Source organism: Protopterus annectens, chromosome 1.part1 (assembly GCF_019279795.1).
Source record: "Protopterus annectens isolate FY-2018-M chromosome 1.part1, PAN1.0, whole genome shotgun sequence".
NCBI classification, from domain to species: domain Eukaryota; kingdom Metazoa; phylum Chordata; order Ceratodontiformes; family Protopteridae; genus Protopterus; species Protopterus annectens.
The window spans coordinates 240,961,927-240,982,997 of NC_056726.1; the positions used below are offsets into that span (position 1 = coordinate 240,961,927).

The 21,071-nt window shown below is 39.2% G+C and overlaps 1 protein-coding gene across 1 annotated transcript in view; it reads right to left on the reverse strand.

Annotated features, from left to right (window-relative positions):
• GOPC (golgi associated PDZ and coiled-coil motif containing) overlaps positions 1-21,071 on the reverse strand; it is a gene marked incomplete in the record, with an annotated part of 978,680 nt that overhangs the window by 298,991 nt on the left and 658,618 nt on the right. Inside the window, 1 exon segment of the mRNA XM_044074291.1 lies at positions 18,547-18,711. Coding sequence (XP_043930226.1) covers positions 18,547-18,711 — 165 coding nt within the window.

Sequence of the window (21,071 nt, forward strand, 5' to 3'; positions counted from 1 at the left end):
GTATTAATGTTATTTGCAGGGGGCAGATAGGAGCAAATTATGTAGATAGATTTACAGTTGTTGATTTGAAGTTTGACACTAAGGATTTCTGCATTGGTATTTGAGGGTAGGTACGCATTAAAGGTTGTAACTTGAAGTTTGGATTTGTAGAGGATGGCTGCTCCCCCACCCTTTTTGGTCATCCGATCACATCTCAAAATGTTATATCCAGGAGGGGTAATTTCCTGGTCCTGAGTAGTAGGCTTTAGCCAAGTTTCTGTAATACAGATGATGTCAAATGAGTGCACTTCTAAGAGTGCATGAAGGTGGGTTATTTTATTGTTTATACTACGGATGTTAAGATGGGCTATCAGGAGAGAGTTAGAGGGTCTTTTTGGGGTATGGGTATTGGAAGTTTGGTTCTGTGGTTCCTTGGTAATTTTATTAACAGGGCCAGGGTTTGGATGAATGTCACCATCTAATAGCATAACATCATTGCTGTTAACACAGTTTCTACCCTCAGAGTGCCCTTTTTCAGACATCATTAATCTTCTAGCCATTCCAACTTAAATTTGGATCAGGCCTCCTTAAATCTGGCACTTCTCAATGTTAGGAATCTAAACAAGAAAGTGTCCTACCTTAACTCATTCACTCCATAGCAGCTCAGAAAAAGCTGCCTGCTTAATTCCACCATAGGAACAACAGTGCAGCCTGAGCTCATTTTCAGAAAATCCATTTGTAATACCTTACAGAAAACAAATGTTCATAACTCTTTAACTATAAGAGCTAGACTAAAAATGTAATTGCGGAAGGTGTTCAGCAGACACTGACCTTTCCAACAGTGTAAATATTGATAGTGCATATCAAAGTCATTATTAAATATTTGGCAAGGAATATTGATATTGTGCAAATTTTTTACCTTTTTGCAAAAGCAAAGCACAATATCTTGGTCAATGTACCATGCAGACCCATACAATTTTTATTTAATTTGTTAGTATGAATGTCAGCTTTAAAATGATACCTCAGCTATTACTGTGTGATGCTCCTTTACAGAGATATTCACATAAATATGATTAATATATTTCTCATAACTGATAAATAAACAAAGCATAATATCTCATCAACTGTAACATACATAGACTACATATCAGTGTAGATGTTGTGCATCTGAACGTCAGCTTCAAAATGATGCATCATTTGTGTGATCACCATGCTCCCTTGCAAAGATATGGGCATAATAATGAAAAGTATTGTAAATGTACAATTTTCATAATCGTACAAGACTAAACAAACTGTGATATCTGTACACGTGTACAGTGCGCAGACACAGTTCTTTTACCATGTTGTAAGGAGTACCACTATCTTCAAAATGAGGTATTACTTGGCACATTGACATGCTCCCTTGCAAAGTTATTTAGCAAAATATGAAAAAAATAATAATTTCCATAGCCTAAGTCCAAAACAAACTTTGATATATGCACATGTGTACAACATACAGGCACAATTTTTTTACCAAGTTGGAACCAGCAATACTGTTTTCAAAATGAGGTATTACTTGGCATATTCAGATGCTCCCTTGCAAAGTTATTTACCTAAATATGAAAAAAAAATCATAATTTCCATAACCTACGTCCGAAACAAACTTTGATATCTGCATGTGTACAACATACAGGCACCGTTCTTTTACCATGTTGGAACTAACAATACTGTCTTCAAAATGAGGTATTACTTTGCACATTCAGATGCTCCCTTGCAAAGTTATTTACCAAAATATGAAAAAAAATCAATTTCCATAACCTAAGTCCAAAACAAACTTTGCCATCTGCACATGTGTACAACATACAGGCACAATTATTTTACCATGTTGGAACCAGCAATACTGTCTTCAACATGAGGTATTACTTGGCACATTCAGATGCTCCCTTGCAAAGTTATTTACCTAAATATGAAAAAAAATCATAATTTCCATAACCTAAGTCCAAAACAAACTTTGTTTTATGCACGTGTACAACATATAGGCACAATTCTCTTACCATGTTGGAACAACTATCAATACTGTCTTCAAAATGAGGTATTACTTGGCACACTGACATGCTCCCTTGCAAAGTTATTTACCAAAATATGAAAAAATCATAATTTCTATAACCTGAGTCCTAACAAAACCAATATCTGTACATGTGTACAGCATTCAGAAGCAGTTGTTTTACCATGTAGATACATATGATTGCAAATATACAAATTCTTGGTGTAGCCAACATACTGCTTAATGGGTACATGTAAAGAGAAAAAGTAAGGTAAGGACCGCCACTCCACTAATAAACCCAGGACAGGCATGGGACATCAGTGGCAGGCAAGGCCATCTGATCTGTCCAATAGCTGTGCTGGCTACCCACTCAGACAGCCGATACCACTACAGTCTCATGACCTCCTTCAGTGTCGCAGTCTGCCTTACCTACGCCTTTTCTCTTTACATGTGCCCATTCAGCAATGCACCTAAGGGATCAAGTTCTGTATTAGTAAGCCCTTCCTGTCATCTAAACTCTACACATGCCTGATAAAAGCAGACTAAAAAAGAAGTATTGCAGGATGGCCACTGACATATTAGATTGTACGTGGTAGCAGTCTCCTGAAACAGGTGTTCTTTCTCAGCATCCTCACCAGCTCCTTACCACAGTTATTTGCCAAACTCAGAAAAATATATTTTACACAACACATTTCATAATACAGTTTTACTTACTATACTGGTGCTACTTGGTCATGGGTGTTTTCCATTCTTCTCACAAGCTGCATGTTACCAATCCTGCATAGCTCTCCTCACACCATTGTAGAGGTCAGTCAAGTAATGCCTTCCTCAGTTAGGTGAATGCCATCCTTTCGGAACATGTGAACATCTTCCGCGGTGATGCTGTCATGGCAGATTGTAGCTCCACTGACCCTGTGCATCAAGCCATTCATGAACCCATTCTGTAAACGTCTGGCCTTGTGAGCTGCCCGTTGACTGTTTGCTGTTTTCCATATCTGTCGAGGAATTATATCAGACTACACAAAATGATAAAGTGGCCACCAAGACTGTAGGTGTTCAAAAATTGCTGTGATTTGAAACCATAGCCTTCCGAGTGGTTGACTGATGACATCATTCCTCCAATGTGCAGCACAAGAATGTCGGGCTCAGGGTAGATGGAACACTTCTCTTCCAACAACTGCAGTACTCAGCTCCAATGCATACCTCTTCTTGCAATCCAGTATACCTTTACACTGGATGTGGGGAAGCTTCAGTTGCACCGGTTTTCAGTTTCGGAGGCATGGCTGGCAGCTGACTGAATGTAGGAATACCCACACTCTCACTTGTCGTTCTCCTGGTCGTGAAGCCATGTTAGTGTCAGAAGGTGGACAAACCTGCACAGGAAAGAAAATGCAAACAGATTACTACTGATGTTTGAAAGATGTATTGGAAGACTAAATATATATGTATATCATATGCATTACCTGGTTAGCCCATCTAAATCTTCCATCCTATCCAGAGGGGCAGTATTCTTTGCATTAGGTACATAAGTGGTGATGACGCTGCAAAGGTACATACCTACTACCCATGAAAACACCAAATTACACAATGACTGACAAGGGGGCATAGAAAGGGCACATGTAAACAGAAAAAACAGGGTAAGGACCGCCACTCCACTAATATGTCATGGACAGGCATGGGGCTTCAGGTTGTGGGCGTCTGAAGTGTCCCAACATACCTGTGCTGGCTACCCACTCAGACTGCTGGTAGCAGTAATGACTCCTGATTGCATGCAATGCCAGCATACTGCCTTACCTATGCCTTTTCCATTTACATGTACCCACTCAGCAATGGAACTAAGGGATGAGGGGCTGAAGTAACTTACTAATTGCTGCCCTAACATTCATACATTTACTACCCTGACCTACATACATTTACTACACCTGAAGGGAGGGAGACTAAGTGGAGAGCTACAGCAAGACAACATGTGAAAAGACCAAGACTGACCCAGGAAAACAGGTGGGGAAAAGACAATGACCTTGTATGGTTTACATAATTTACTGCATTCATACATGTGCACATGTGTATGTGTATGTGTGTAAATGTATGGCTATATGCATATATCTGTAACCATCACTGAAACCTGAGCTACAGATAACCTATACTTGTTACACCGTATCTGCATTACAATCTTGAGCAGTCTGACCATGTATGCACAAGTACTTCCCTGGTACACAAATGAATTATTTCCCCTAGCAACATCTTCATTACTACATGTTATACACATGTCCCTAAATGAAACATTCACCCAAATGTCCCCTTCAGGAAAATGTTGAGATACGCACACTCACCAAAAGTATTGTAAGAAAAAAATCAGGGGTTTAGGAGGGTAGGCAATTGATAAGAATGAGGGGGGTTGCTTGCAATGACTACAAGCAGAGAAAAAAACACAACCTGACTTGTGCATTCATCAAAGTGATAACGACTTCTACTTATGTGAATAACAGTGACAGCAACTGAGACTTTTCCCAAAAAAGTGATAATGACTCACTGCTACATTGTAACTGCACATACTGCTAATGTGATAATGACCTTCCTTTCATTACTGCAAAGGTATGCATGCTGACACAGGTGATAATTGCTGCACATAAGCTGTTGAGTAGGCATTCATTATATTACATTGTGCAGCTGTTATGTAACACAGACTCCATCAGTAAGGAGAAGACCTGAGTCATCCAGTCAAATAGTATAACACTTAGATATTACTGAGCCCTTCTTCCCACCTAAATTCCACACATGACTGACAAAGCCAGGAGAAATGCACCAAAAATATGGTAGCTTCATGCTGTCAGTAGTCAGCAAGTGATAACCTTTATCTCACTCGGGCAGTATAATCACAAATAGAATAATAAAAGCAGAAGTGATTTCTTGTCTTCTGTGCTGTACTCTAAGTAATGTAACACAATGTAATTTGCAGACTGACTTTCTATATGTCCCCAGTAACCTCTCCAGTTGTTTGCATTCTGTATGCACAGGCACCAAAATGACACAAATTGGCCCAGCAGTCACTTCGGCAGTGAGACCATGTATGCGCAAGCAATTCCCTGATACACAATGAATTATTTCCCCAAGCAACATCCTCGTAATTATGTCCAGGTATACATGCACCCAAAATGAAACGTTTCCACAAACAAGCCTTCAGTAACATTTCATAGTATGTGCAACCACCAGCATGAACACTTCACCCAAGCAACCCCTTCAGTAGAATGTTGAGATATGCACAATGTCCAAAATTAAACGCTTACCCAAATGAAACGTCTGTAATATTTGCTAGTATTAAACCACCAAAATGAAGCATTCACCCATTGAGCCAACCACTGAGTATAATAATAAACAGAAATAACAAAGTCAGAAATATGTAAATTTCCTAGCTGATCCATGTAAGAATTACTCCAAAAGTAGTAAATCACTATCTCTTCTAACCAACCCTCTAGTTAGACTAAGACACAGCAGTGAAAAAGGCAGAAATATTGTCCAAAATATCTGATTGAGCTATGCCAAAAATCAACAATAAAATACAGGTCACTAAGCCTTTCTTCCCACCCAAACATGTTTTGACTACATGTTCAGTACTGTTTCTTGACCTAAATGTTGTAGCACACTCTTGTGTCTATAAATACATATGTTTGTTATCATATCTTTGTATCTGAAAATATGTTTTGTCAACGACTTATGAACATGTCTTTATGTGATCCTATTTACCTGGGCTATGCCTGCAAATGGTTTATTGAGATCAGTGCACTAGCCCAGTAAACAAAGTAAATTAATAAATACAATGGCCAAATGGATTATCCAATTATGCAAAAGCTTTTCCCTGACACACTAATGAATTACTTTCCCCATTAACCCCTTCAGTTGTTTGTGTTGTGTATATACAAGCACCAAATTGACACAATAAACTATTTTATCCAGTGGTCACTTCAGCAGTCTGACCATGTATGCAGACGCACTTCATAGGCTCTTAGGTGTGTACTAGGCTAATGGCCCTTGAGCCTTTACAAGCCTAGCCCATTGGATTACCATGGCATCGTGCCACCCTACCTTAGTTCCTAGTGCCTCTGTTGAGTAGAGCCACTGGAGTGATCCCTGGGGTGTTGATCTTCTCATCTTGACCTGCTATTCCGGTCTTGGCTGGAGAGTGCGTGGCTTCCACTTTGGATATGTAAGTGCATCTCTCACAAGTCTGAGTGTTGGGAGGTAAGAGGAGAGGGTTGTCAGTGTACATGAGGTAGTTGCTACATTGCCTCAGGATGCCAAGCTCACCAAGTTAATAGAAGAAAGCACAGGGAACTGACCTTTAGACATGGCTGGAAGGGTGGGCCATTAACAATAAGTACTGGAGCTGTTTCTTAGTAGAACATTTAGTGTTGGTAGAACTTTTGAGTGCTACAATAATTGCTACAAGAAGTCTGGTAAAGTGCTAGACTAATAAGCTAGTAAAAGTGCAGGAGAGGGGAGAACTAGCAGATCTAAGGGAAAAATTGAAGAGCAGACTTTGGCACGTCTTGAAGCAATCAGATAACAAAAAGCTGTTAGACCAGTGTTATAAACTTTAACACCACTACACGAATGGGGGGAACCAGTTTCAGAACAGATGAGAAACAAAAAACAATGCCAGCCAATATCTAAAATAATAATTTTGCTCATTATTAGCATTTTTATTAACTTACATTGTGGCTGGTCAATCAGCATTTTCTTTAGTGATTTGAGAGTGCTTATATCTACTTTGAAAACTTCTCGGGCCACTCTGAAAGCCTGGTTGCTTTAGGTCATTTGTTTTAATATCTAATTTTCTTAATTGTACACCCTTTTAAAGGGTATGTAGGCTCTCTGTTTGGTGGCAGCATGTTACTGTATTATTTTGGGGAAGGGGCACAGCTGGAAATCTGTGTCAAGCTTTCCTAGAAGTGTCTGGATGTGTGACGTAATTTATGCAAGTGAGAGTGTATCAGAGGTCTTAAACTGGGACACATTGCTCTGGAGTGTGTAATAAAGAGCTACATTAGGGGTGGACGGAAGTATACAGTCCAATCCCAGGTTATACAGCATGTTCCCGTTGTGCTCTTAGGGGAAATTGTACTTCCATTTAAGTGACAGTCACACAATGAAGTCAGTAGTGAGGACTGAAGCTCCTAAGTTATTGACCCAGGATAGTAAGGGACGTCATATTATTGTTGGCAATCCGGTGGCATACTGTCCGTACATCACACCTGTACCTGACAAATCTGGACTGATTAGACTAACTGGCCTAATAAACATACAGAATGTGGCCATTTTATTATGTAAAAGTCATAGCTACTGAACTGTTACAGTGGCGATGCAACATTGCAAGAAAGGGCACCATTAACTTATTATATGAATGATATGCAGCAAAGCTGGTGATACTGAAGTGTATTAACCCACCAGTTAGTTTTAAAGACAGTGAGGAACTGCATGGTCTTACAGACAAGTGCAGCCTCTTTTAGTACAACACATTGGGTTAAGTACCTGTCAGAACAACAGGTCTTACTAATGTGGCAGTAGAGTTTTAGTAATACTGCTGGTTTTATGGAGACTGAAAACACTGAAAAGACAGAAGTCGTTCATGGCCCGAAAATCTAAGCACAGAACACATCAGAAGACTATATGAAAAACTGTGTACAGGGAGAGTTTTTATTCTTTCAGAATGTTACTTGAACCTTAACTGCTCAGAAACTAACAAAGCAAAACAAAGTGGGGATTAAGGGGAGAGGAGACGCCCCTCCCCAGGCTATATGAGTGATAACAGAAATGTATTATTTACATAAACTGGCATCTGTTATTACCCTTTGAAAAAGGGTGACACGTGAATAAGTGTCAGTCCAGACTATGTTTACTTCACATGGACCTGTTGCTGTTGACTTCTGAGTTGAATAAAAGACTGACTGAAGTATATCAGAAAAACTCATGGAACTTTAGCATTTCTGAATAACTCACTAACATAGCTTTTACACACACATACCCAAAATGTGGAACACTTATTAACAACTTCCAATTACGATGCTTACAGCATGGTCACTAAATGTATCTTCATTCTTAAACTGCCAAATTAATATGACTCAGTATCATGTACCATGGAAATCTGTTAAAAGATTCCTAACAATAAATGCATGCCAAACTCTTTCAGTATGGAGCAGCATGGAACTTAGGATTTTTAAGACTTAAAATAAAGACTGTACCTCATAATTAGATGCAACTGAGAGCCATGCTGACTACTATTGCTTTTTTATTTTAGTTACCGACATTGCTGGTAGTGGGGTATGCATGCAGTCAGTCAACTGTTGTATGCATGAGGTGGAGCTTGTTACTGCACATTCAATGTGGTGCTTCTTTGAGATATAGTCTCATTATTTTCACAATTACCAAAGCAAGCAATACATGCTGACAGGAAGGGGTGCAGTATAAAACTACACATATCTCTCAAGTGACCCTGATTTTTGGCTCAAATTGTCCCTTCTAAAACTGTTACATTTTGAGAGTAAAGGTGGAGGGTTACACTTCATATACAATGACAAGTTAACAGTGCTAACATTTTTAAAAAGTGCCTCTGATTACTTCTGGATGTATCCCTGATTCTGGATGCAAGAGGCTGTAAGCTATAGCAGGAACACACAAACGAAACAGACAGCATCAAAATATCAATTGCAGCCCATCGAACATCCCATGGCAAATTTAACAAGTCAACTACATTTTGTTGTACTGCATATGACAACAGCATATTAAATCCAATCCTTTTGATAAATAAAGTATTCAGTAAATTCAAACTTAACTTGTGTTATTCCTATTCCTACCTAGGGAAAATGACTTGGCAGCTTTCAAAAGGTGGGCGGTATACTGACATCGCTTTCACAGGTGGGGTTTTGGCGTGGCTTGCTAATGCACATCGGGTGGGTTAATACACTTCAATATTGCCACAAAGCTAACAAAGGGTTTTCAGGAATACCACCCAAGCACCCACACATCCTAATAGGCAATATTTTACTTGAAACTGAAGGTGAGCCAGTAAAGTACAACATTGCCTCCTAATAGTACATTAGTATTTTGTTATGCTACTTTATGTTATAACTAAGCTGAATGACTACCCCCTTAACCACACCCTCCTTTACATACCACTATAGAAAAATGTTACCAGGAAAGGATTAAAGTGAAGCCCTACAAATTACAGCAAAAGGCATTACTCAACCATGTACCAAAGAAAGACACCTGATACAAAATACTATTCTGGGAAGATAATTCTACCTCATGGACCATAAGGTCTGTTAAAATTTCTCAGTCGATAAAATCTGTAGCATTTGTGCTCTCTCGGTGCTGACCTATATTTAGACATTGTGGAAAACATCAGCAGCTACCGCAGTCCCACCCTTCATAAAAAAAATATATCAGTACCAATTAGACTAGTCTAAATACTCCGTGAAGTCTCATCCTAATCTACTCAATCCAGCACTGTTCGGAGCACATACACACTAGCTATAATGAGTTAACTACTATTGGAATGTCTGTTCAACCCTCTTTCAAAAAAAATAAAATATCAGTACGATCCACAAACACTATTACAAGTTACGAAAAAAAAAACATTCATGACAAAAACACCAACAGTTACTTAAAAAAAACGACGAAAAAGAAAATCAATCAATTTCAGCTGCAAGGTCTACAGCAATCCTGTTAAGGGCATTCAGCAAATAGCAACATACCATTTCTGCTCTTTTAGCAAGAAGGTTTTTTTTTTTCTGTAGATAGAAAGACGGGATGAAGAGAAGGATTGCAGGTCCGACGGCTTCTATTCTTGCTCAAATACTAAAAGACGGTGTGCATAATTTTACAGAGGGCATTTTCTGAGGGGAAAAGAGAAGAGGAGTGTGTGTTGTATTATAAAATACCGTCAGAATGATGGGCAACTTTTCAACTATTCGAATACAAGCTATGCACTTATTCTGAGCGCATAAACTCAAGTAATGAACGGAACAGAATGGTTACTACCTATAACAAATACACAAGACATATATGGCATAATCAGAAAACACTGGCACAGAATATGATATTGTAGTACCATTCCCATTACCCTTGCACAAACTAAATTTAGCTGTGCATAGGAATTGAATCCACTCATGACTATGTTCTTATAAACAACAGGCAGACAGACGTGTGGAACGATGATTTGGGCCTTTTCTCTCAGCAAGCTTCAAAGCATGTTCCTCTCTGTCCAACAAGGGATTTGAACTTTTGTTCATTTTACTATATTAAAAATGCATCAAAAAGCAAAATTTCTCTTTTTTTTTCTACTAAGCAAGTAACAGCTTAGGGTGACTGTTGGGGGAAAGATGAAGCCTAGTTATGGCTATCAGGCTTCCTGTCGGGATCCACCTAAGAAAACATTCCGGGCGAACAAGCAGCTAACAGTGTTTCTCTCTTCATAGTGTGTATACTTCCATTAACGTTTAATAACAATTGGTTATAACACTTAGGTCTTTTAGCAAAGTGCGTAGAAGCATGACATGGGTACTTACTATCACTAAATTCAGATTAGGTCAATTATTATATGGAATGGCTGGGTAAACAATATGTTAAAAGTAGTGGGCTGGTGTTACATTGGGTACAGAGAGTTTAGTAGTTTAAAACAAAAAATTAGGTTGGGGGTGGAGCTGGAACGCAAGTGGTGCCTTGGATTGCAAAAATTCAATTGGCTGCCATCACTTGCTTCATCAAGAACCTTTTACAAGGAATTTGTAGTAAAAGTTTAATGTGAACTTAATGTAAAAACACACTGAATCGTAACTATATAATGTAATTTACATGTTCAGTTACGATTTCAGTGTGTTTTACATTAAGCTCAACCTAATTCTGCACTACAGTTTCTCACGCTTCAGGAAGGCACTCGGGGTTAACAGCTTGAAATTAGTATCTTCTCATGGCATGCTCGGTGTTAAGCACACAGGCGCCATGAGAAGGTAATCGGGGTTAATGAGTTAAGACCTTCCTGACCTTGGAAAAATACATATTTGTGTACTCAGGAAAACATCATTCCAGTGTTGGGAAAACACTCCCTCTTTACTTGAATTTGGCACCTATCATTTACTCATTCTTGTGATGGCTGGAGCATAGCTGTACTCCTCCGAAACCCATTTTCCTATGACAAATAAAACATGATAATGACTTTGACCTCCTAGATATTTTAATGTCAGTAAATAAATCAAATTACTGTTTTATTGCAAAGTTTAGATCCCATCTATGTTTTCCACTACTCACAATGTCTACCTAGACCAGCATGAATCCTTAACCACTAAAGCAAACAAAATCATTCAAGGCTACTTTAACTCCCATTCAATTAACTGAAAAGAATATGATCAGCATTTTCTAAATGTTATTAAGACCAATTCTCCAAGTTAGGCAGTGCCTTCCCTCAATAGGTCCCTCAATAGCAGCACGAACATACTTGACCTCATCCTTACCACTATTATACTTAACTGCTCCATACAAAAACTCTCCCCATCCATGATCAAAATCAGACCATCTAGCCAACACATTTTCCTCTGAACTCCAACCAAAGTTTACAACCAATGTCAGTGTTTTAGGGACTTCTCTGACAACAATCTCCCAGCCCTATAAAATGACATTATGACATGTAAAAGGACTCCACTTCTTGGGGACCCAGTACCCAAAGCAGCCACTTACACCACAGACTTCTATTACCACGTGAATTCCTGCATAAAAGCATACATCTCCCACTTACTACAAGCATGATGGCAAATTTGATAATAAACCTTATGGTGGACATCTGCTATAATCAAATTACACAACAAAATGAATACCTCCCAGCCCTATAGAATACGCTTAAATTTCCTCTCTCTGATGGCAATCCTAAAAATGTCTGTAAGGAACTGAAAAAAAAAAAGATAAAATTCTGTAAGACAATGCACAAAGGAAATACTGCAAACTCTTCCAAAGATAATCATAAAGCCTTTGTTAATCGTGTTCAGTATCTCTGTAACAATAACCAATATTGCACTGAACTGATTTCTCATGATGCTACTTTCTCAAACCCAGCAGTCAACAATATACTTGCAGATAAATTTAGCTCCAGTCAACAATATACCTGCAGATACATTTAGCTCCAATTTCACCAACCCTCACCACATCACTTATTTCTATGCTTTCCTTTCCCCTCCTTGCTTAATCCCTACTACAGACTCACCAAACACTCCAAAGTGCTCTCTCCAAGTCCACAGGTCCTGACAAAATATGTGGCTGTCTACTAGTCAGTGTTAAACACAGCTTAAATGATTAACTTGTAAACCTATTTAACCTCAGCATCTACAATGGAAATTTGCCTAAAACTTGGAGAACAATCAAAATGGTGCCTTTACATGAGGGTGGCACCACCACCAACCCTGGTCACTACAGATCTACCAGCCTCTCCAGCAATATATAGAAAACATAGGTAATATATGATTCCTTGATCCAAACCAGTTTTGGCTCCTTTCTTACTGAACTTGGTAGGCTTTTTCTAAAGGTGACTAAAGCACTGAATAATAGTGTGTGCAAAGCTTATTTTGATCTGGTAAACGTCTTTGGCATTATCGCACAAAGTTGTTATAAATGTGCTCATCAGACTAATGTCAACCCCCATGTAAACAGCTAGATCATAAATTGCCTCACAGAAAGAAGTCATATAGTGAGGGTTGGTGGAATACATTCCTCTAAAAGGTTTGTTACAAATGGTACACCATGGACTCCATGCTGAGTCTCCTCCTGTTTGATCTACACTTTTCTGACTCCAGGCTGATGTCAATGGGCTCTGAGCTGACAATTTGATGACTGCAAACTTGGTGCAGATATTAACTCCCCCAACTGAAAGTCATATCCTTTACAATAATCTTAACAACGCTGATTCTAGTTTAAAGACTCCAGCCCAAAGCTTAAAGCAAGAGCACCTCTGCACCTACTACACTGGCAACATCCCCTTCAAATTTAATACTGTTATCAGAGATCTAGGCATGTTCTTGGATAACATGCTACCCTGTGACCACCATGTGCCAATTATCTTTATAAAACCCTTCTACCCGGCACACCTAATCACTAAAAGCTATATCCCTCCAGATCCAAGGATGTCATTGTCACTCTCTACTCTTCACTTATCAGGACCATTACAGAATATAATGTCTACTTTGATATGTACCAACCCCATACATAGGTTTCACATGGTGACAGGCTTCAATGGGTTCTAACAAAGACAATTAAGGTATGCCCTCCTTGAGGTACCCTGTGCTACTGGAAGCCCTATCAATATTCTGACTCCTGCTTAGTGACCTCTGATTGGCATATAGGGCTATGAATGACCGCACCCTCCAACCTGTTCAATCTATGACATAGCCATAAAACTGGTACTACTACCAGCACTTACTCATAAGTTGTAAATGTATGCTGCAATATAAACAGAACCTCTTGGTGAGACAAGCTTTTCCACAAAAAGGATTCCCTACTTATGGAGCAGGCTTCCACTTCATGCAAAGCAGAGGAGTCCCCTAACATTCTTCAAAAAACACTGGAAGAAGGGACATGAATCCATACATTTATTTCATAACCTACACAGCCCTTATTAACACAGGGAACAAGTAATGGGAATTCTATGACAAGGCTGCCTAGGCTCCTAATGATCTAGTAATGCAACTGCCTAGCAAGGATCTATGAACCTGTGAACATGAATCACACTGAAGGTCTTTTAACAAGTTTTCAAACTATTACAAAATAATAACTCTTTGTGACTCTGAAAAGCACTCAGTCAAGCTCAACCCTGAGGTCAATTGGAAAGAAATTAAGTAGAAGGGATCCATTACTCCTTAGGGGCATTTTTTCTACATCATCAACATGGAGAAGTGGATGATCTGGTCACTAGATAACAATTCTGCAATGAAATACCCTCAGTCTGGAGCCCAAATATCTATAGCACTACCCTTACACAGCAAATGCACCACAATTTTCTTTCTGAAAAAGTATTCCTGGTTAAGCAGGAGACATAATTCCTTCCCTCCCTATTATTTAACATTCTTTCACTTACTTCAGTTCTACAACATCCACTGTCAATACTCTAAATCCTACCTCCAATTTCCCCATATAACATACTCTAATAGTCTTTTATCTTTCATTATATCAGCCCTTCTAGTCCCATTTTCCCCTCTCCCTTTACATCCTATTTCTGTCCTTCTTTCACCATTTTCCCCTCTCCCTTTACATCCTATTTCTGTCCTTCTTTCACCATTTTTCCCTCTCCCTTTACATCCTATTTCTGTCCTTCTTTCACCATCGTATCTTTATATTTTCATTTCAGCTTTGCTCCTCTTTTCTTTTATCTCACAGGTCCACAGGTGTGTACTAGGCTAGCGGCTCTTCTGGGCCATTTTAAGTCTAGCCAATTTCCCTCAAAGGTTAAAATGTAACAGGTTATATGCCCAGTACGACTTTCTGGGTTAACAACTGCAAAAAATAAATAAATAAAGTGCCAGCCATTGAAAAGTGAACTGAGTATTCAGCGTGGTCGCACTACCACCAATATGGCACAATAAACTGCATTTATTTTAGTTGGCAACTTCTGCCCCCAAAACCATTCTGACTGACATAATACATATGAAGTGTGTAAGTAAACACATGATGCAACAATTCAAGCCCATTTAGTTATGTATTATTTATGTGAGCAAGTTAAACATGTTTATGGATTAAATGTCTAACAGAAACATTTTCCAGCTCATGTTAAACAATGTTCAAACAAATATACTGTATTCACAAAGGTGTTATAGTGATCAGTGACAGTATGTGGGTCTATATTAGAACATCGAAGTCTTGAAACTTTGAATGTTCTAATATCGACCCCTATTCAGTGAACGCTGAAAATAGCAAAGCTGCAGAACACCAAATTTTTTCATAGGGAAAGAATTCGGTTGGCCGTTTCTGTCGCTTCGCTATTTTCAGCACTGTGGTGGAAAGTTACAGGTCGGGTTCAGGTAAGTGTGCGATTGTGTGGACGTGAGGGTTAGGGTGCGGGTTAGGTGAGTTAGGGTTAGGGCGCGGGTGAGATGAGTGTGCAATAGTGACGGACCTTAGGGTTAGGGTTTGGGTTAAGGTAAGTGGATAGATGGTGTATGTACAGTTTAGTGTAGGGTTACATGTAGGATTTTAAGTGTATGTGTGTGGATTGCTGTTTTTTTGATGTGCTTGTGTTGTGTGTATGTGTTTCGGAACAGCAAATTTTTTCCCTGGGAAAAAATTCACTGTTCTGCATGTTTGACATTTTAAGTGTTCGCTGAATAGGGGTCGATATTAGAACATTCGAAGTTTTGAGACTTCGGTGTTCTAATATAGACCCCAGTATGCAAATTTCCTCCCCAAACAAATGCACACAATACAAAAGGCAAAGTAAACCAAGCTCATCAGTTTGTTCCAAGCATTCATTACAAAGCACATAGCACCAACCAGTAAGAAATAAAAAAATAATAATAATTACCAGATGTAAAGAAACATTATAGTGGCTTACTAGTTTTATACAGAGATTGATATTTAGCAATTACTCAAGCCTGTTAACACAAACAGTCCTACTGCAACTACATCACAAAAAATTGAATTGGACTCGAGCTAAATGAACTACATGCAAACGGAAATACAAGTCATTGAAACACAAATAAAATAAAACACATTATTGTGCAATTATTACAAACATGCGAAGTCTGATGACAAAAAGCAAAAAGATGTATGCATGGTGCATGACTTTTAAAAAGTATACGAGACTAGCCTCACAGAATCAGGCTCATCTCTAAAGTCAGGAAAATGGAGGTTGCTTTGTGATGCTTTTCTGCCTCCTGTCACAGCAATTGGCTGTTTCCACAGCAACCTAACTGATGTCAGAATACCCTAGTCCAGTCGCTAGACATCACCTATGGAGTCTAGCCAAAATATACTCCGAAACATGAATTGAAAATCATGTCGGGACATAGGAAAGGATATGGGGCTTGTAATGGCCCTGCATCTCTGCCTTCTAGGCTAATGCCCCAAGGTTGCGACCACCACATATCAGCTAAGAGGTATGAGGTCAGCCAAAAATAAGGGAAGCAACAAGGTCCTACACTGGAGAACATGTACCATTCACCCTAAGGCAGGTCCACAAGGGTACCTGTGCTCCTGCCTTCTCCAAACAGTTATGCACCTACCTGGAATCAAACCTGGATTGTTCTTGGGCAGGTATTTGGGTACAGCAAGAAAGCTCAACTATTATGTCCTACATCACAGCAAAGCTTTCCCAATCTACATTCGTCCTCCTCCTCCTCAGCAGAAAATAAGCCTACCTGGAACTCATTCTGACCCTACTGTCATCAGGCAGTATTTTGTGCTCATCACCTTCCTTTCTCATTCTGTATTCAACCTGTGGTGCAACCCTGTTTACATACATTCTGTGATATACTCCACCTTTAATCAATGGCATTTTGCATCATAAAACTCCCTAGCTGACTTATCACTCTCACTGAGGGACTAGAATGCTTCCATTATTATTGCCCTTGAAATTACTAAACTCATTAGAGCTCTACAGATAGGGAGCATAACTTACTAAATGTTTACTCCATTTATTATTAAACAATACTTGTTCTGGTACTTCTGCACATGTGGGCAAGTGTCTTGGCTGGTAATACTTTGTATTATTTGCTGTCTATTGTTTACTACTTTACAATACTTAACTGCTGCTATTTTGCGTTTAAATTATTGTTTGCCTACATAATGTATTAATTCACTATGTTACCATGGAGATTCTCTTAACAGGATACACCTGCAAATGGACTTCAGCCAGACACAATGCAGTCATTCATTATGTTACTGAGAAGCTTTCCTTAACAGGTTACACAAGCAATCAAGGATTGCATTATTATTATTTGGGCCCGCAGCAAGTGTTAAGTTGGGCCCCCCAGAGCACTTCCTGTTTATGCATCACCCTGCCACTGCCAACCCTCCTAAGCAATGCTTTAGCTTATGCTGCACTGTTTCAGGAGTAATATGTACAAACTGAACTGTAGCTACAGTGCTCTTAACATTACAACAGGCCTGAGTACCACACTATGTTGGTCTCACAGAGGGACAATGACAGTGAGTGGCATTTGCTTGCAATGATGACACACTACAAAAACCTTATGTACAGGGATGGCCTTAGTTCACTGTGTCAATGAACAGTTGCTGTCACACACATCCTTCTTCCTGCCAAACCTCCAAAGACAGCTACCTATTGTGTGTAATATCTATGTTTGTGATGGCAAGTGAAAGAAATTATGTCCAACTTGTTACTAGGGTTGCCACCTTTCGTTGTGGCTAAAACCAGAGTAAGGCCACACCCCTCACATCTCCAGTATCCACGCCCACCCCGCCCTTTCTACCACCCACACTCTGCCCATTTTGTGATGCCACTGTGACATCATCGGGTGGGAAACACCCTCTTTTTCCATTCCTAATGCCTGCTTTCGGCTGATTTATTATGCTTTTGTGTAAAGAAGCATAGTAAATCAGCCGATTTACAAACTCTGATAGTCTGTTTCCTTTTTTGAAACAGAATACTGGAGTTTGCACAGTATTTTCCGGACTACTGGAGAATCAATTTGATTTCCGTTACTCTTAAATACAGTACAACCTTCCCAAACACAAGCATAATTACAATGGGATGATATCTGAGACAGAAATAGATACAAAGGCAAACAGGGATAATCACACAGAACTGTTTTCTTAGCACATTAAATTTTGTCTCCTGATGAGATCTACCAATCACAGAAGCAAAAAGCTCAAATTTGCCATTTTTGACAGATACAAAGGGGAGGTGTTTAGGGGAGGGGAGATGAGTTTAAAGACTATAACTCAGGCATAACAAAAGAATGAAAATTGGCCACTTCAGAAAGAAAAAGAAGCAACAGGCACTGAGAATACTGTTCTGTGTGATTATCCCCGTTAAGTAAACACTGAAAAGCAAGAAATGGAAATTAAACCTGACTGAATAAAAGAAAGCAGGGTATACCTGAAAACATGTAAAGCCTATGCACTGACAGGAGCTTAGGGGCTATGATGTAATATTTTAAAGCCAAACACTGCAATGTGGGATACCTAGAGGTATACTAAAAAATCAATTTGCTGGACCTTATATGAGCAGACTATGGAATTACACTTAAAAAAAAAGGTATAGAGAGTCCAAAATGGTGTTAAAATGTAGGAAGCATCAAGTCATGATGAAATAAACATGTTTTTTCAGTCTGTGGGTGCGGTTCTCCTTTAATATCTGTGTTGAGGTGTTTACATTTGGCATAAACAGGTAAAGGGATGATTACACAAGTCACTGGGAAGTTAACTTCTGTGCTGAAATTATTTACACTGGACACTAAACAGGCATAAAAAGAACACCTATCAACTGGACCTACTCCAATGTAATTTTAAGGTAATGGCCATAGATTATGCAAAATGGTGGGAATGTGTGTTACCTGCTGTGAAAGAATTGTAACGGCTTCTTTGTGTTTGGCATCTCTCAGGTTCATTCCATTGACTGCTAGTATTGCATCTCCGACATGCAACATGCCACATCGTTCAGCTGGCTGCCGATGATGAATTTCAGAGATAAGAATAGGCACTCCATGTTCCTTCCCACCCTGTTAGGATAAAAAAAAATTCCTTACTCATGTTATTCGTAATGCCATACCCTATAAAGGGCATGCTTTATAAAACAAACAGAAACAAAAAAACTTAACCAATCAAACAACTCAAGCTCCGTAATTTTACACTACTAGCACAAATGGCACAAAAATGCAGTTTTGCTCAAACAGAAAAGCTAAGAAAGTTTTTCAAAAACCTAGAAAGATTACTAGGTAAAACTCCAAATTATTTAAAACATCAGACGTTAGTGAAACAACACCAACCAAATAAGCACACGCAAAAAAACTAGAATGTTGCTTTCAAGTGGAAATGAGAACATAATGAGGTAGTTTGAGCTGTTCAGTGAGTAAGAGCAATACTAAGCAACAATAATTTTCCTAATTCTTAGAAACCAAGCTAGATACTTTTGGTAAAAAATGCCACAACCGACATCCCAAGATGTTCTATACTATTTACAGCCATGAATGAGGAGGTGCCTCTCTCGTATTGACTACAATAATTCAAGTGTTAGGGTCAACATTATTATCCCCTTACATATAACAAATTTATCCATCTCTGCATCATCTAACCTAGTTTTCTTGAAAGCAAGCACTATTCTATAAGGAGACCAGAAGAGACGGCAGCAGTAGTATTTGCAGGAGCCTGACATAAGAATCATAGTAGGTTACAAAAAAGGTATGCTCCGACGTAACCACCACACCAAAGCCTATACATAATTTATAGGACTGGTCTAACTTTCATCTACTCTGATGTCTAGATAGATGGGACTACAAGCATAGTGAAATAGAATGCAGTGGGACAGTTGCAAAAACTTGCCAAACTAGCAAAGAAACAGGTTGCATTACAAAAGAAATGCAAAAGCTGAGCTGCTGAAAATACTTAACAGTGGCTAACGGGTTAATTTGACACTGCTGTTACATATATCTTGGGGGATCATACATGGACACATATTTTGTAAGTAAGAAAGTATGTCATCTGCTTATCAGGATACAGAACAGATGGAAAATACTGTCTGTCATAAGGGAACTGGTCCCTGGAAAATACTGCATAAGAAACAAAGTATATTTCTTATATAAATGGTCCTGTAGCACACCAGAAGCATATAATCAGTCTCCCGGATTGTCTGATATGGGTGAAAATTCAAGTTGCTTTAAGAAGCAGAAAGAGCAGAAGGCACATTTAGTTTAGAACAAACACTTGTCTGCTGAATGTTTGCCTGAAATGAATGTGGCATAAGTAAGTGTTTAAAGATGTGTTGTCAACAAAAGGGTGTCCAAGTCAGTGAAAGAAAGTACAGTTGTGTACACTTACCATAAATGTAGATGTTCGAGTGTATTCACTGTTGCATTCATTACATTTGGGTTATCTGCTTGCAGGTAGTCCTCAGTTGGCCTGATTAACAAAGTCTTGGGTCCTGTGTCAGTTGCTGTCACTTCTTCCATGACATCAGGTCATCAGAGGTATAAAACATGCAGCCGACGCCACTACATCAGTTTTTCTTGCCCTAGATGTCAGGTGCCCCCCTAATGGGAAGCAATTAAATATAAAAGATCAAAGACATACCCCCAACAAAAAAGCAAATACACCAAAAAGGCTTTTAAGCATAGTAAAGGAAAGTAGAGGTATAGCCAAAAGAAGTTAGGGGGCTGGAGGGAGGGTAACCAGGACTGCAACAATGAATACACTCGAACATCTACAATTATGGTAAGTGTACACAACTGTACCATGTTCTTCATGTTTCACTGTTGCAGTCATTACATTTGCATAGATTCCCAAAGCTATGGTTGGGAGGAGGAATTTAGATAGCATTAGGGCCAGCTATAAGGCCCTGCAAGAGTGCAGTGGCAAAGCCAGCTCTGGATTTAGAGAAAATTGGCAAATGATAATGCTTGGTGAAAGTATGTACAGAACTCCAGATAGCAGCTTCTAGGATGTCCCTGGTAGGGACGCCTCTGAGAGAAACTGTAGAGGTAGATGCAGCCCTGCTGGAGTGAGGTCTGATCCCCTGGGGGAAAAGGTTTTCCATGCTGCTTATAGCAGAAATGAATGCAATGGCTTATCCATTTAGAAATGGTTTGCTTTGAAATAGCCTTCCCCTCTGCCCCTGCAGCAAATGCCACCAGCAGTTGTTCAGATTTCCTTTGAGGTTTAGTCCTGTCCAAATAGAATCTAACCTGTCTGTGCACATCTAAGAAATACAGTATCCGTTCCCCTTTATTCTGTGGATTGGGAAAGAAGGTTGGCAAATGAATGGACTGATTAAGAGCCACACTGGATACCACCTTGGGCATGAAGGATGGATTGGTTCTGAGGGACACCCTGTCCGCATGAAAGATGATGAAAGGCTCCACTGCCA